The sequence below is a fragment of the Solea solea genome, chromosome 16 (genome assembly GCF_958295425.1).
Source record: "Solea solea chromosome 16, fSolSol10.1, whole genome shotgun sequence".
In the NCBI taxonomy this organism is placed as follows: Eukaryota; Metazoa; Chordata; class Actinopteri; order Pleuronectiformes; family Soleidae; genus Solea; species Solea solea.
The window spans coordinates 1,657,852-1,674,094 of NC_081149.1; the positions used below are offsets into that span (position 1 = coordinate 1,657,852).

A 16,243-nucleotide genomic window follows, 5' to 3' on the forward strand; every position below is an offset into this window, starting at 1 on the left:
AAACATGTACAATGATTTATGGTTTCTGTATTAATAGAAGAGCAGTTAAATACACCAGTCATATTTAGACAACACTGAAACAAGGGAGAGCTTCAGGAACACTGGAGAGAGGTTATGTGCAAATACAATAATAATAATATGTTACACATACAGTGCAGCAATATGTGTTTGATATTCTCCAGTGATGTTGACAGGAATAAAAAAAGAAAACAAGAGTAATATTAATAAAAATGCATTCACAATCATAGATACTTGGACGTAAATGAGCACAGATCATCATATTAGATCAGATTTAAATATGCACCTTCAAAGCAATCTTATTATGGTGTTATTGAAATACTTTCCTATGGACCTCATGGAATCAGACGTGGACAATGTGGATGATATAATAGTATACATATATATATATATATATATATATATATATATGTATATGATGTATATTCATGATTCAATGGCCTCAACTTAATCAACTTGAATTGCTTGGCACATGAATGTCCATAAAATCTCGGTTTTTGGCTGATATAGTGCTTCCTCACGTTTGTAACAAGTGACATAAAAAATCTAATATTTCAACTAAGCAGACCTGCTCACTGACTTGCAACATTGCCCACAATAAGCGACCTAATAACAGACAGAGTAAAAGGAATGCTATGTATATTGTAAAGGAAAAAGTGTATATGTGTCGAGTCATAAAGACTTTGACTTTTAACAAGTTAACGACATCTTCTGCTTTTACTTTAACTCTAACCTGACTGATTCAAGTTTATCTTCTAGGTGTTCACGCCCAAATTGAGACTTCAATACATCCATTCACTTCTATGCAACACTTGACTAGAAAGTCAGTAGTAATGAAGAATAAGAAGACGTTCATTTGATGTAAAGAGTCCTACGATGACTTTCACAGGCGCCTGCATTTGCAATTGTATATATATATAAATATATGTGTGTATAAATATATATATATATATACACATATATATGCATATATGTGTATGTATGTGTATATATGTATATACTGTATATATATACATATATATGTATATACATATATGTATATACTGTATATATATATACAGTATATACATATATGTATATACTGTATATATATATACAGTATATACATATATGTATATACTGTATATATATATACAGTATATACATATATACACTTATATATATACATATATACACATATATGTATGTATGTGTATATATGTATGTATGTGTATATATGTATATATACATACATATATGTATATATATACACATATATATGTATGTATGTGTATATATGTATATATATATACATATATACACATACATACATATATGTGCATATATGTATGTATGTGTATATATATAACTGTATATATGTATATAATGTATATATATACACACTTATAAATACACACATATATGTTTACCTCTGATTGACAAGCACATTCTGCGACTTAACTCGCTACATGTGACACAAAGTGACACTTGTAGATTACAGTATGTGGTATTTGTACTTAAAACCAGGAAGCTTGTACGTAAGTGTAGCATTTGGATGCTAACACATAGCATTGTTACTTTGATGTTGGTGTGTCTGCTTGCATAGTCTGTGCAGCGAACACAGCTTCATCTTCTTGAGCTTTGTAAAGTAATACGGCGTCAGTGCCACTTTCATATGGTTAGACTGTAGACAGTAGGGGAGTGTGGTCTTCACCTTTAGAAGATGTTTCTTCCTGTGAATGTAATGTTTCCAGTGTGCAGAGATCACAGAGAAGATAGTTGAATCAGTCAGAGGAGAGATGGGCAGAAGGATGAAGGTAAAAAAGGTAGTTGAGTGGAGATGACTTTCTTCATGTCTTCAGTTTCATCTCGTCTGTCGCTGCTTTGCCTCTTTTGTCAGTAGCGTGTGGAGTACCAGTCACTGTCAGTCATCTGGACCAGCTCGTTGACCACGTCCAGCAGGTTGTAGTTGTGTTTCTTCAGCAGCCGCTGGTTCAACGGCCGGTCTGCAAAGCCCATCTCCACCAACACGGCCATCATGGTGTCCTGGGTGGACTCGTCCACTGGAGGCTGTACGGGAACAGGATTTTATCAGTCCAAGAAACCTGCGACTGAACATTCAGGGTCTCAACGCTGCAGTCTCACAGAGGATTTGGAAAGATATGGTACTTGTGTAATTTTATAACATTTATCTTTGTATACCTGTTTCACCTATACGAATGACATAACACAATCACAAGAATAATAATAATACAATTCATTTCCCAATTAAATTCGAAAACTTGTCCTGATGCAGCTCAGGCACAGAAGCATTTTAAAAATAAATACAAAGCAGTGTTGTTTTTGGCAGGTATTTTAGATTGAGTCTAAAAAAAGGAAGTATAGTCTTTTAACAAATGAATTTAGGTCAGAAAACCTTTTATCTCCATATTTCATCCATATTTTTCCCAACATATTTCAACTGTTACAAGAGTGTCACACATGAGCGTGAAAATGGCAGATCTCTCAGTTCAGGGAGGTTATGATTGTGTGTTGGAGATTTTGAGGCCTTCAGGGCGGGGCCAGGGGGCTGACCTCTTTAAAACAGACAAAAACAATGATTCATGTATGCATGGCCAGGATATACAATCTAAACCTTTCATTTGTCTAAAACTAAAAGTAGCCTCTGGACTAAAATGCAACGATGAAACTGTATTTAGTGCAACTGTTATTTCAAAAAGAAAAGAAACAACAGCAAAAACAGAGGATGGAAATATGACTACACTAGTGTAAGGACAAGCAATGAAAACAGAATAAGCCACACCCCCTTGGTATATATTTCATTTGAAATGTTAAGAGTTTATAATGTCCAGATTTTTATGTTATTGTAAATCAAAACAGTTTCTGTCTCTATGATGAGAGAAGTCTCCACACACACAATAAACAGAAATGTCGTGACATTTACACAAACTCACACACGTCTCGTTATCGGCATGAAAAAAAGGGGCGTCAATCAAATCATTTGGTCACAACACTGATACAAAGTTACATCGTGTTTCGATGAGTTTTTGTATCTAAGGACAAAAATGTAACTAATGTAAGCTGAAGGTGTTAGCATGTTCCGCTAACTACATGTAACTCAGCAGAGACAAACAGGAGCAGGTCTAATCTTAATAACAGAGATATAGAACATGAGGAATATAAAGCAGTGTCTCACCTGTGTGGGGCCTTGTCCAGTGAACAGGGCTTTGTATGCAGAGGCAGCTACAGACAGAGCTCCTTTCACCAGACCGCTGGTGATACCTGGGTGTCTGAGGGAGGATCAGACCACTTTATGACCAGAGCGGAACAACACACTTTAAACACACACACATGCTTTTATTTGTAGGATCTAATAAGACTGTTTTCTACCACTACTACGAGTATTAGGGCCACAGACCAGGCCAAAATTCACAGACTTCGAGAATAAAGTCTTAATTTACAAGATAAAGTCGTAAATTTACAAGATTAAAGTCGTGAGAATAAAGTCTTAATTTACAAGATAAAATCGTAAATTTACGAGAATAAAGTCGTGAGAAAAAAGTCTTAATTTACAAGATAAAGTCGTAAATTTACGAGAATAAAGTCGTGGGAAAAAAGTCTTAATTTACAAGATAAAGTCGTGAATTTACAAGTTTAAAGTCGTGAGAAAAAAGTCTTAATTTACAAGATTAAAGCTGTAAATTTACAAGATTAAAGTCGTGAGAATAAAGTCTTAATTTACAAGATTAGAGTTGTAAATTTACAAGATTAAAGTCGTGAGAATAAAGTCTTAATTTACAAGATTAAAGCTGTAAATTTACAAGATTAAAGTTGTGAGAATAAAGTCTTAATTTACAAGATAAAGTTGTAAATTTACGAGAATAAAGTCGTGAGAAAAAAGTCTTAATTTACAAGATTAAAGCTGTAAATTTACAAGATTAAAGTCGTGAGAATAAAGTCTTAATTTACAAGATTAAAGTTGTAAATTTACAAGATTAAAGTCGTGAGAATAAAGTCTTAATTTACAAGATTAAAGCTGTAAATTTACAAGATTAAAGTTGTGAGAATAAAGTCTTAATTTACAAGATAAAATCGTAAATTTACGAGAATAAAGTCGTGAGAAAAAAGTCTTAATTTACAAGATTAAAGCTGTAAATTTACAAGATTAAAGTCGTGAGAATAAAGTCTTAATTTACAAGATTAAAGTTGTAAATTTACAAGATTAAAGTCGTGAGAATAAAGTCTTAATTTACAAGATTAAAGCTGTAAATTTACAAGATTAAAGTTGTGAGAATAAAGTCTTAATTTACAAGATAATGTTGTAAATTTACGAGAATAAAGTCGTGAGAAAAAAGTCTTAATTTACAAGATTAAAGCTGTAAATTTACAAGATTAAAGTCGTGAGAATAAAGTCTTAATTTATAAGATAAAGTCGTAAATTTACAAGTTTAAAGTCGTGAGAAAAAAGTCTTAATTTACAAGATTAAAGCTGTAAATTTACAAGATTAAAGTCGTGAGAATAAAGTCTTAATTTACAAGATTAAAGCTGTAAATTTACAAGATTAAAGTCGTGAGAATAAAGTCTTAATTAACAAGATAAAGTCGTAAATTTACGAGAATAAAGTCGTGAGAAAAAAGTCTTAATTTACAAGATTAAAGCTGTAAATTTACAAGATTAAAGTCGTGAGAATAAAGTCTTAATTTACAAGATTAAAGTTGTAAATTTACAAGATTAAAGTCGTGAGAATAAAGTCTTAATTTACAAGATTAAAGCTGTAAATTTACAAGATTAAAGTTGTGAGAATAAAGTCTTAATTTACAAGATAATGTTGTAAATTTACGAGAATAAAGTCGTGAGAAAAAAGTCTTAATTTACAAGATTAAAGCTGTAAATTTACAAGATTAAAGTCGTGAGAATAAAGTCTTAATTTATAAGATAAAGTCGTAAATTTACAAGTTTAAAGTCGTGAGAAAAAAGTCTTAATTTACAAGATTAAAGCTGTAAATTTACAAGATTAAAGTCGTGAGAATAAAGTCTTAATTTACAAGATTAAAGCTGTAAATTTACAAGATTAAAGTCGTGAGAATAAAGTCTTAATTAACAAGATAAAGTCGTAAATTTACGAGAATAAAGTCGTGAGAAAAAAGTCTTAATTTACAAGATTAAAGCTGTAAATTTACAAGATTAAAGTCGTGAGAATAAAGTCTTAATTAACAAGATAAAGTCGTAAATTTACGAGAATAAAGTCGTTATATTCAAACCTGTTGTTTTAGAGCAAGAAAATACATCTTTTCCACAGAAAGAACCAGACGGACTTAGAGGAAATGGCTGCTTTTGTGGAGTGGGAAATAAGTGGACCCCTCTGAATGGCGGCGGATGCATCCACCGATAACCCTACAGTCGAGTTGCAGCTGTTTCCCGCTCCACAAAAGCAGTTTGTCAAAACTATTCTGAAGTACAATTCCACCAAATGCTCCACAGCCTCATATTAAAGGGGACATATTATGCAAATCAACTTTTTAATCATTTAATACTTATATTTGGGACTCTGGAGACCCTACCAGTCGCCAAAGTGTGGAAAAAGAATACTCAGTCATGTTTTCGTGGTCCCCCTTAGTGTAAGTATAGGCGATAAAACACGTGATGTTGAATTCCCTGCACTTATGACGGCAGCATGCGCATTTCACCGTGAATGTTACCGCCCACCAGTAAGTTTACTTGGAGAGCTCCACCTTTGCTCCACCTTAGCTCCACCTTGTCCATGCGAGAGTGCAGGCGAGGGAGGAAGAGCGGTATTATGTCAACGCGGAGGGACAAGTGTGCTGTTGGTGGCTGCACAGTGGAGCACAGTGTTTTACACAAACTTCCAGCCTCAGAGGATTTTATATATGAAGCTAATGTTCCGGATAAAGTCAGCAAACGTGTGTTCGTGTGTTCGCACCACTTCACATCAGACTGCGGCCAGCGGTCGCCGTATTTAGTCAGCGACCGTATTTCACCGACGTACAAACACACACATTGTTAAGAAAAGGTCAAATAGAGGTCATAACTGACCATTCTGACACGTCCTAATTAAACATATTTGTTCAGTACGTCCTCCATGACCGGAGCACGGACTCGGTCTGATACAGTCACATACAGCGATCAGTGGTGCTGTCACTAAGTGTTTTTAACTGATTTACAGTTGGTCAGTGTTCGGCTCGATCCTTGTGTCGGACGTCTCTTCCTGTGACGACACTCTCGCTGCCATGTTGATATTGTCAGAGAACTAGTGGAGGGAGGGGGAGAGGAATGGAGCGGAGGGAACAGGAGCTGAGCAAGTGAGTGCTGTAACAAGGACAAATCAGAAACCCCCTGGAAGAAGTGGGCGTGTGTTTGCCTGTGTCTCATTTGCATATAAAGGGACCATGCACAAAAACCGAGTGTTCTGAAAGGGGCGGGTTTAGCAGGGTTATTGAACTGCTATGGTGCTTCATCCTTATGGTATTTTGACCAAAGCATGTCACTGACATGTTCATTAGGACACCAGGGAACTAGTTTAACTTGGGGAAATAGGGTATAATATGTCTCCTTTAACAACTCTCCGCTTCTAAAACAACAGGTATTTATTATATATTTAACTCCTCACAGGGATTTGTGCGCTGTCTGCTTCAAGCCTGTGCAGTGCATGCTGGGAGTTGTTGTCGTTCATCTACATGAGCCAAAATGACATTTTTCTGCCTTTCTCGGCCAAGAAGACACTTACTTCAAATATTATTTCACATTTCTACGACATAGTTGAGTCAGTTTTGATAGACATTCATACATTTACAGCTGCTTTTTCCCCAGATACAATATAATAATAATAATGTCTGACATCCTTGTTATACGCACAGAAACTATTGGAATTAAATGATGGGATTTCAATTATCGTGATGGAACTGTTTTTAAGTCATTGTCCATCGGTGTCAGTGTGACAGACCTGGGGTCTTCAGGGTTGTCTTCAGGGTTGTCCTCAGAGTTGTCCTCAGGGTTGTCCTCAGAGTTGTCCTCAGTCTCTTCAGTCTCATCTCTCTGAGGTTGTTCAGAACCAGAAGCTGCAGAAAGAACACACACACACACACACACACACACACAAACATCACAAGAGGCTGCACGATCCAAACCCTGAGGCTGACAGAGAGTTGAGGTGAGTCTGTACTCAGCAGTGCTCACCTTCCTCAGTTTGGTACAAGTCAGAGCCCTCAGCTCCTTCTTCAGCGTCATCATCATCATCATCATCATCGTCCTCGTCCTCGTCATCATCATCATCATCATCGTCGTCGTCGTCACCAGCAGCAGCAGGAGCATGTGTTTCTCCACTGCTCTCAGGACTGCACACAGTGAACAGCGACACGTTTATTTAGCGATCCTCTGAACTCAGGTACACAGAGGAAGAAGAAAACACGACTAAACCCTGATGAGGAACTTTATGTTCTGGAGAACAACACACGCGTTTTTAAACTTTATTAAGACAAATATACTTACAACAGTAATTACCGTTCAAACAAGAAAGAAGAAAAAAGCTTTATTGTAAAATGATGACATGTCATTTTTTAAGATGTTAAAATTGTGCTAAAATATTATATTTATTGTAATTAAAGGCTTTTAAAGGTCATGCGTGCTGTACGCTATGACTTATATTTACTATTGTATATGAATTGTGCAATATCACATAAAATAAACGTGTAACATTTGGACTATTTTGCATATTGAGTCTAAACGTTCTTCCAATGTGATGAATCAATGCAATAAAAATGAACTTTTACTGTATACACTTTAATTTAGTAAAAAAAACAAAAAAAAAAACACTCAAAACAAAATGGCACAGTTAGTGGTGAAGAGGCAAAAAATATCGAGGCAATGGGATTCCCAACGTTTGTACAGGGGTAATGATTGTAAGGTCACTTTAGAGCCCTAAGAAATTGAGGGCCCTTTACGAAGTCCACATTTTCAGTGACTACGTTATTTATTCCATGGCTATAACTTGCACAATGCCACCCAGCCGGCCTTTTGTAGTCGGTCTATGTAAAGATTTCCAACATTTTGCAAAATTCCGTCTGGCTGGAAGTAAACTTATGGTAACCATCTTCCTGATAGCTCTGCTGAGATTAACATGCTTTGGAATGAGTCCCAAAACACACATTCTTGGGCACAGAGGCAGCGTCACCCCTGACGTATATGAAAGTGTCTCAACCACCTCTCTCCAGAATTCTTGTATTTTTGGACAGGACCATAAACAGTGGCAAAGTGTCCCTTTGTGTGTTTCACATGTAGAACATACATCAGGAACGGTACCATTGAAACGATCCAGAACCTCATGGACCAGCTGTCTGAAACCTGAATTAGATGTTTGTGTTTGTGACTGGGCACAAATAGTTTGCCATTCAGACTCAGTTAACTCCTCCCCTAAGTCTGCACACCAAGCAAGTCTCTTGTCCTCAGAAGACTCAAGTGACCCAGATAACAGAATCCTATAAAAGATGGAAAGAAGTCTTCTCTGGTGAGGGCTTACCACCATTTTTTCTACTGCTGAGGACGGGTATTGAGAGCTGTTTTTGTGTCTTATAAACAAAGTCTCTAACTTTAGGTATTTGAAGAAATGATTAGCAGGAATGTCAAATTGATTTCTTTTATCCTCAAATGACATGAGAACATCCTCCTGAAAGAGATCTGCTATTTGGCCAAGGCCTTTGTCTGCCCATAGTTTGAAACCCTTGTCTTTTGCCCCTGGATGAAAATTGTTGTTACCCCAAATAGGTGTGAACTGTGATAGATTTAGAGAAAACTTAACTATAACAATGAACTTCATGCCAAACACGAATGGAGTTACCTGTGGATTTCTTAAGTTTATCAGGCTTATCTGAATACAGATACCTATGAAGATGCATGTCTTTCCATGGTCACCCAAGAGAGGTAAGAACTGGGCCTAAACCAGAAAGAAGTAGTCCAAAGTAGTCTATAATTAGTAGAAACAAGATCCTCTGTTGAATGAGTAATTTTGATCCCCAAATAAGTAAAGCATGATGTGTTTTTAAATGGGGTGTATATTGGGGGGGGGGGGGTAACTTCTCTCTGACTGTTTAAGAAAGAAACTGTTTGTTTTTTTTCAAGATTAGTTTTTTATTAACAGAAGCTCTTACAGGATATTAATGGTGTGTAGCAAGCATCTACAGTTTGTTACAATGAAAGATGGATTTTACAAAAGAAACATACACAAATATATAACCTTACAGACGTAAAGGGAAGAACATTTTTGATATTTTGATTTTTGAACATCAGAAGAACCAAAACTAAACAATAATATTACACAAACTTTTCCCATTCCACCCCCCACCCTCCTCCCTTGTATGGTTCTCAATTTCCTTTCACTTATATACCTACACAGTCTATATATACAGTTTATACATACACCCATCTGTAAATATTCATATCCATATTAAAACAACACACTACCCACAACAAATACATAAATAAGGAAGTTATACATGAAGAAACCTGCAGAGGACTAATTTGAATCCGGTCCAGGAAGGCTCACACCACCTCAGTCAGCCAAGTCCAGAGTAGGCAGAATATCTGTGAAGGCTGCATGCTTCCCTCTCACATTATATAATATCTTTTCAGGTGTGCAGTATGACACAAGCTCATTAATCCAGTGTCTTAAAGTGGACATATTATACCCTATTTCCCCCATTAAAATAGTTCCCTGGTGTCCTAATGAACATGTCAGTGACATGCCTTGGTCAAAATACCATAAGGATGAAGCACCATAGCAGTTCAATAACCCTGCTAAACCCGCCCCTTTCAGAACGCTCGGTTTTTGTGCATGGTCCCTTTATATGCAAATGAGACACAGGCAAACACACACCCACTTCTTCCAGGGGGTTTCTGATTTGTCCTCGTTACTGCGCTCACTCGCTCAGCTGCTTCTCGTCTCCCCCTCCCTCCACTAGTTCTCTGACAATATCAACATGGCAGCATGCGCAGAAAACAGCGAGAGTGCTGTCACAGGAAGAGACGTCCTACATAAGGATCAAGCCGAACACTGACGAACTGTAAATCAGTTAAAAACACTTAGGGACAGCACCACTGATCGCCAGCAGCGCGCGGTGATCTGAATAAACTGGCGCTGTATCAGACCGGTGACTGTATCAGACTGAGTCTGTGCTCCGGTCATGGAGGACGTACTGAACAAATATCTTTAATTAGGACGTGTCAGAATGGTCAGTTATGACCTCTATTTGACCTTTTCTTAAAAATGTGTGTGTTTGTACGTCGGTGAAATACGGTCGCTGACTAAATACGGCGACCGCTGGCCGCAGTCTGATGTGAAGTGGTGCGAACACACGAACACACGTTTGCTGACTTTATCCGGAACATTAGCTTCATATATAAAATCCTCTGAGGCTGGAAGTTTGTGTAAAACACTGTGCTCCACTGTGCAGCCACCAACAGCACACTTGTCCCTCCGCGTTGACATAATACCGCTCTTCCTCCCTCGACTGCACTCTCGCAGGGACAAGGTGGAGCTAAGGTGGAGCTAAGGTGGAGCTCTCGAAGTAAACTTACTGGTGGGCGGTAACATTCGCGGTGAAATGCGCATGCTGCCGTCATAAGCGCAGGGAATTCAACATCGAGTGTTTTATCGCCTATACTTACACTAAGGGGGACCACGAAAACATGACTGAGTATTCTTTTTCCACACTTTGGTGACTGGTAGGGCCTCCAGAGTCCCAAATATAAGTATTAAAATGATTAAAAAGTTGATTTTGCATAATATGTCCCCTTTAATGATGGTGAATTTTCAGATTTCCAGTTAATCAGAATACATTTTTTCACTGCAGTGCTCGCAAGCAAAATAAAGTATTTCTTATAGTAGGTCACATTAATAGAGCTTGTGTCCCCCACAATCCATAGTTTTGGGTCCTGTTCAATTTGAATTCCTTTTACCCTTGAGGTTAATTCAATGGCACGTTTCCAAAATTCTTCTATCATTGGGCAACTCCAAAGCATGTGTATAAGATCACCATCGGTCACTTTACATCTCTGACATCTGGTGGAAATGTTGCTGTTAATTTGATGTAACCTGTAAGTGGTGTAGTGTGTCCTATGGAATATATTAAATAGAATTTGCCTGTGTTTTGTGGAGGTTAGCACAGTCTGTGCTTGTTCTAATAGGTGATGCCAATCTGCCTCCTCATAAACACAGCCTAGGTCCTTTTCCCATTTACCTTTTGTAGATGTTTTATTATACACAGGTAACTTTCCGTTGATGATACTATATATAGAAGATATTTTTCCTTTTGTTGAGCTGCATATTTTGTTACATAGGTGGGTTTCAAGAGGAGTTTCTTTTGGGATATCTGGGAATGTTTCTTTAGACTTCTCTTTAACCCAGTCTCTAATTTGTAAGAATTTGACGAAACTACCTTTGGGAAGGTTGAATTTTTCAATTAGTTGTTGGAAGTTAGCAAATGTACCATAAATATATAAATCAGCAAGTTTAGTCCCTCCATCCCCACAACACTGAGTCAGCTATGTGGCGTGAGAGGTCGGGATTACGCCACAAAGGTGCCCTTCTAAGAAAAGAGATATATGTGTCGAGAAGTGAGTGAGATTCTTGCCAAGCAGCAAATGTGTTCAGTATTATTTTATTGTTTGTGAGTGTGGCTAAACATGTTTTTGTACATATAAATGGAATATCCTTTAATGCATTGACTTCATCTCATGCTGTTCTATTGGGACCCATCTAACCTCACTGTTCTCTGCATGCAGCCAGATCCAAATTGTTCGGTACTGAGAGGTGAGATAATAATCCCTAAAGTTTGGAAGGTTAAGTCCTCCCCTTGAATATGGAGCCTGTAGTGAGATGAGTTTGACCCTAGGGTTTTTCCTTTGCCATATAAAAGGAGTTATCATTTTGTTAAGCTCTTTGAAAAAACTCTTGGGAACATTTATCGAAAGACATTGAAATAGGTAAATAAACCTCCATCATTGAAGGTTAAGTTTGGTTTGGTCCAATAATTTCATATAGTTCTGTTTAAATATATATTCAACCGATTTGCCAATTTGTATACCCAAGTATTTGAAACCAATGTTGCACCATTTCAATGGGTCAGTGAGAGCTCTAATGTTGTTGTCCTGTATATTTATTGGTAGAATCTCACTTTTAGTGTAATCTAATTTATACCCTGAAACTGCACTATATTCTTTGAGGCCTTTCAATAGAGGGGGGGGACTGATACGTGTGGATCGGTTATATATAATAGGAGATCATCTGCATACAGAGGAAGTTTATGTTCACACAGGTGTTGGAGTGGATGGCGATGGCTAACGGTTCAATTGCAAGCGCAAAGAGCAGGGGGAGCTTGGACAGCCTTGCCTGCAGCCTCTGGATAATGAGAAAGTGGTCAGCCGTGGTCCCAGTTATTCTGAACATTTAAAGATAACAGGATCAGGCTATTATGTCCCAGCTTCTCATCCCCTCTCCTCAGTGTCTACAGCGGTGGATTGTGCGCTGTGTGCTGCAGTCACTTTGGTCAGCTTTAAATTACTCACTTGGGAGATCTTTCAAAAAACGTTGCGCTTCGGCTGGAGTGGAGAAAAACTTGACGGATCCCAGATGTTTGACGCGAAGCTGAGCTGGGTAGATCAGCGCGTATTCCACCTCCATCTCTCGCAGCGTCCTCTTCACGTCACGGAACTCGTCTCTCCTACGCTGCAGGTCTGCGCTGTAATCTGGATAGAACGATATCTTTTTGTTTTCGTATATGTCATCACTCCTTTACTTCTGGCTAGACGAAGGGCTTTCTCTTTATCTCTAAAGTTCAGGAACTTGACGATGAGGTCTGTCCGACTTCTTCCCGATGCGGTGCGCTCTTTCCAGGGTGACAGATAAGGTGAAGTTATCATCACCCAGGATTTGCGGTATTAACTTTTCCAAGAATCCTACGGGATCACGACCTTCTGCTTGTTCCGGCACATTTATTATCCTAATGTTAGATCTCCTGCTGCGGTTTTGTCTTTGAGATGCGTTATCAGTTTCTCGATTTTGTCAACAATTTTCGCTAATGTCGTTCGTATGTCGGCTGTTTTCTTGTCATTATGTTTTGTGAGGTCCTCTTTAGTTTCTTGAATAGCATCGAGACGTTTGCTGTAGGATGTTTCCTTTTCCCCGTCCGCCATGATTCCTGTAGTTACAGCGTGCAGGTGCCGCGAGTTTTCTTTCGCTTTGTATGTCGAAAATTGTAGCTTGCCATACAAAAGAGTTCTTAATGGCTTCGCCTCTTGCATACAAACCAAAGTTATGAGAATTTAAATCAGGATAAAGGCAGATGCTAGATACCACCACCGAGAGCTCACAAACACACGCCTGCACTCCTCTGCTGCATCCGGGCACTCTCAAGAAAGAGGATATTCATTCACTTTATACCCTGAAAGGAATTTTTTAAACGAAGGAGATTTGGAATAGAGCACTTTAGTTGAGTCAGGAATAAAACAATGTCATCTGCGAATAATCCTATTTTATTATCCACATTCCCTATTCTGATACCAGATATACTACTGTTGTGTCTAATTGCAATAGGGTGGGTGGGCGGGTGAAAGGGGGCACCCCTGTCTGGTCCCACGTTGAAGTTTGAAGGGCTGGGAGGTTACAAAGTTATTCATGACAGACGCGCTTGGGGAGTGCTATAGCATTTTCATACACTTACATATGTAATCAACAAACCCAAATCGTTGAAGCACTTCAAAAAGATAATCCTGTTCCACCCTGTCGAACGCTTTTTCAGCGTCCAGGGAGACTGGTGCTGTGTCAGGGGTTCTCTCTTCACCTCAACAATATTTAGTAGTCTTCGAATATTGTGGAAACCCTGACGGCCTATTATGAAACCGTCTTGGTCATCAGAGGAGGAAGATGTTTTTCAAGGCGTCTAGCAAACACCTTTGCTCTAATCTTAGCATCTGAGTTTATGAGCGAAATAGGACGATATGATCCACATTTTATGTGGGGCTTATGTGGTTTTAAAATCAGGGTTATTAATGCATTCGATAAGGAGGGTGGTAAATGTTTGGCTTCAATTGATTCGAGCAACATATCAAAGAGTGGTGTCTGGGGCAACGCCTTAAAACGCTTGTAAATATCAATGGGTAATCCATCCGGACCTGATGCTGTCCCTCCATTCATATGGGACAGCGCTTCAAGCAGTTCCTCCTTTATGATGGAAGAGTCTATCTTTTACCTTTTTGTCTAAAGCTGGAATGGAGAGCCGATCTAAAAATGAGTGCATGTCATTTGTATTCAGAGTCTCTGACGTATAAAGGTTCATATAACATTTTTGAAATGCTCTGTTTATTTCTGTTGGATTCGTTGTTGTCGTTCAGTTTCAATCTCAGTGATCTCTTTAATTTTGCAGAGTTTTAATCCGCCATGCTAGTAATCCACCCGCTGATTCTCCCTGGTCATAATACGTCTGCTTTAATCGACTGGGACTGTTTAAGGCCTTACTTGCAGTAACATCATTATATTTAGCCCTTAATTCTGAGAGTCTCTGAACATTCTCCGGAGTATTATTCACTGAGAGCTCCTTTTCTAGATCTTTAATATCTCGATCAAGTTCAGTCATAAGGAGATGTGTCTTATTTGAGTTGCTACTAGTATAAGAAATCTTTTGACCTCTAATATAGACTTTGAAGGCTTCCCATCTAATAGAAGCTGAGGTTTCATTTTTATTCTAGGCAAAGAACAACTCAATGTTTTCTTCCACAAAGCTTAGACATGCTTGGTCATGGAGCCATCTTGGGCTAAGCCTCCACACTGTTAGGCATGGTCTGAAATAGCTATGCCTTTATATCTACTCTCTTGTATATTAGCCTCAAGAGACCTAGAAATTAGAAAATAATCTATGCGGGATTGTGTCTGGTGTGTGTTTGAGTGGCAAGAGTACTCTAATGCGGTGGGATTTCTAATTCTCCAGATATCACAAAGGTGCAGCTCTGACATGAAGTGACCTATCACCTTTCGGGTATTAGTGTGTGAGGTGTCATATAGGAGCACAATTAAAATCTCCACCCATTATTATTTCACCTCGAAAGGAGGAAACCGTCATTAAGAGGTTACTAAAGAATGCGGCATCATCATTATTGGGTCCATAAACATTAACAAGAATCCTTTCTTGGTTCAAAAGAGTTCAACTAACCACCACAAATCTACCTGCAGGATCTTGGAGAAGTTTGTGAATCCTAAAAGGGACTGATTTATGGATAAGGATTGCTGCTCCTCTTGCCTGTGAGGAGAAACATGATCCAGGCCATCACTTTCTAATACGCACAATATCATCTGACAATAAATGTGTTTCTTGAAGAAATATGACTTTAGCTAGGAGGTGTTTAAGTCTGGATAGTACTTGCTTCATTTTGACTCATTTTCTCATACCCCTGACATTCCATGAAACAATATTGAGAAAAGGGGCATTACTCATAACCCAGCCTCAGTAATATTACAGTAACATCAACTCCTCTTCCACCAAAAGGAACCAGTGTGCCAATAAAACATGAAAAATAAGGAAAAGAAAAAACAGAAACAGACGGAGCTCACCTAAATCCCTGTGGCCCCTGAATACACAGACCCCTCTCACACTCTTACAACAGACTGCAAATCCGGACAACTTGCATTGATCCTGAACTAAGGAGCAGATACACAGCATTGAACAAACGTGGTATTACACACAAAAAAGTAAACCCTATCACGTGTAGCTAACTGACCCATAATCAGGATTTCTAACAAGAAACAGAGATGTATTACTGTCATTATCATTGAGACAGACTTGATACCATCAACAGAGGGTCAGCTATATTACCGGAATATTAAACACTGGGATATAATAATATTGTCCCAAACATCCTAGTCTAAGTCATTCAGTCATTATAGATCCAAACTTCTTGTAGCTGTGCAGAGAAGTCTTTCTGAAGCGCATGTATAGCTGCTAAAATATCTCCGTCCCTAGCTTGGGTTGAGGGAGCATCAGCTAGCCCCTGAGCAGCTAGCTCCAAATCGTCGTCTTTCTTCTTCTCCTTAGCTCTTGAACCGAGTTTACCCGACTTCATTTTGGATCCTACTTCTGTCTTGCACTTATATCAATCGACTAAGACTTCCCACAAAAGCAAACTAACGCGTTTACATATATATAAGAACTATTTTAGTTCTGCGACCACTCACGCCCATTTTAT

At 38.3% G+C, this 16,243-nt stretch overlaps 1 protein-coding gene across 2 annotated transcripts in view; it reads right to left on the reverse strand.

Annotated features, from left to right (window-relative positions):
* Nucleotides 1-1,392: 1,392 nt before the first annotated feature.
* Nucleotides 1,393-16,243, reverse strand: part of nbr1b (NBR1 autophagy cargo receptor b) — a 39,139-nt gene continuing 24,288 nt past the window's right edge. For both annotated transcript variants that reach the window (XM_058653104.1, XM_058653103.1), the window contains exons 19-22: nucleotides 7,193-7,350; nucleotides 6,960-7,074; nucleotides 3,194-3,287; nucleotides 1,393-2,067 (exon numbers count right to left, since the gene is read on the reverse strand). In XM_058653104.1, coding sequence (XP_058509087.1) covers nucleotides 1,894-2,067; nucleotides 3,194-3,287; nucleotides 6,960-7,074; nucleotides 7,193-7,350 — 541 coding nt within the window. In that variant the 3' untranslated portion in view covers nucleotides 1,393-1,893. The remainder of the gene's footprint in view (nucleotides 2,068-3,193; nucleotides 3,288-6,959; nucleotides 7,075-7,192; nucleotides 7,351-16,243) is intronic.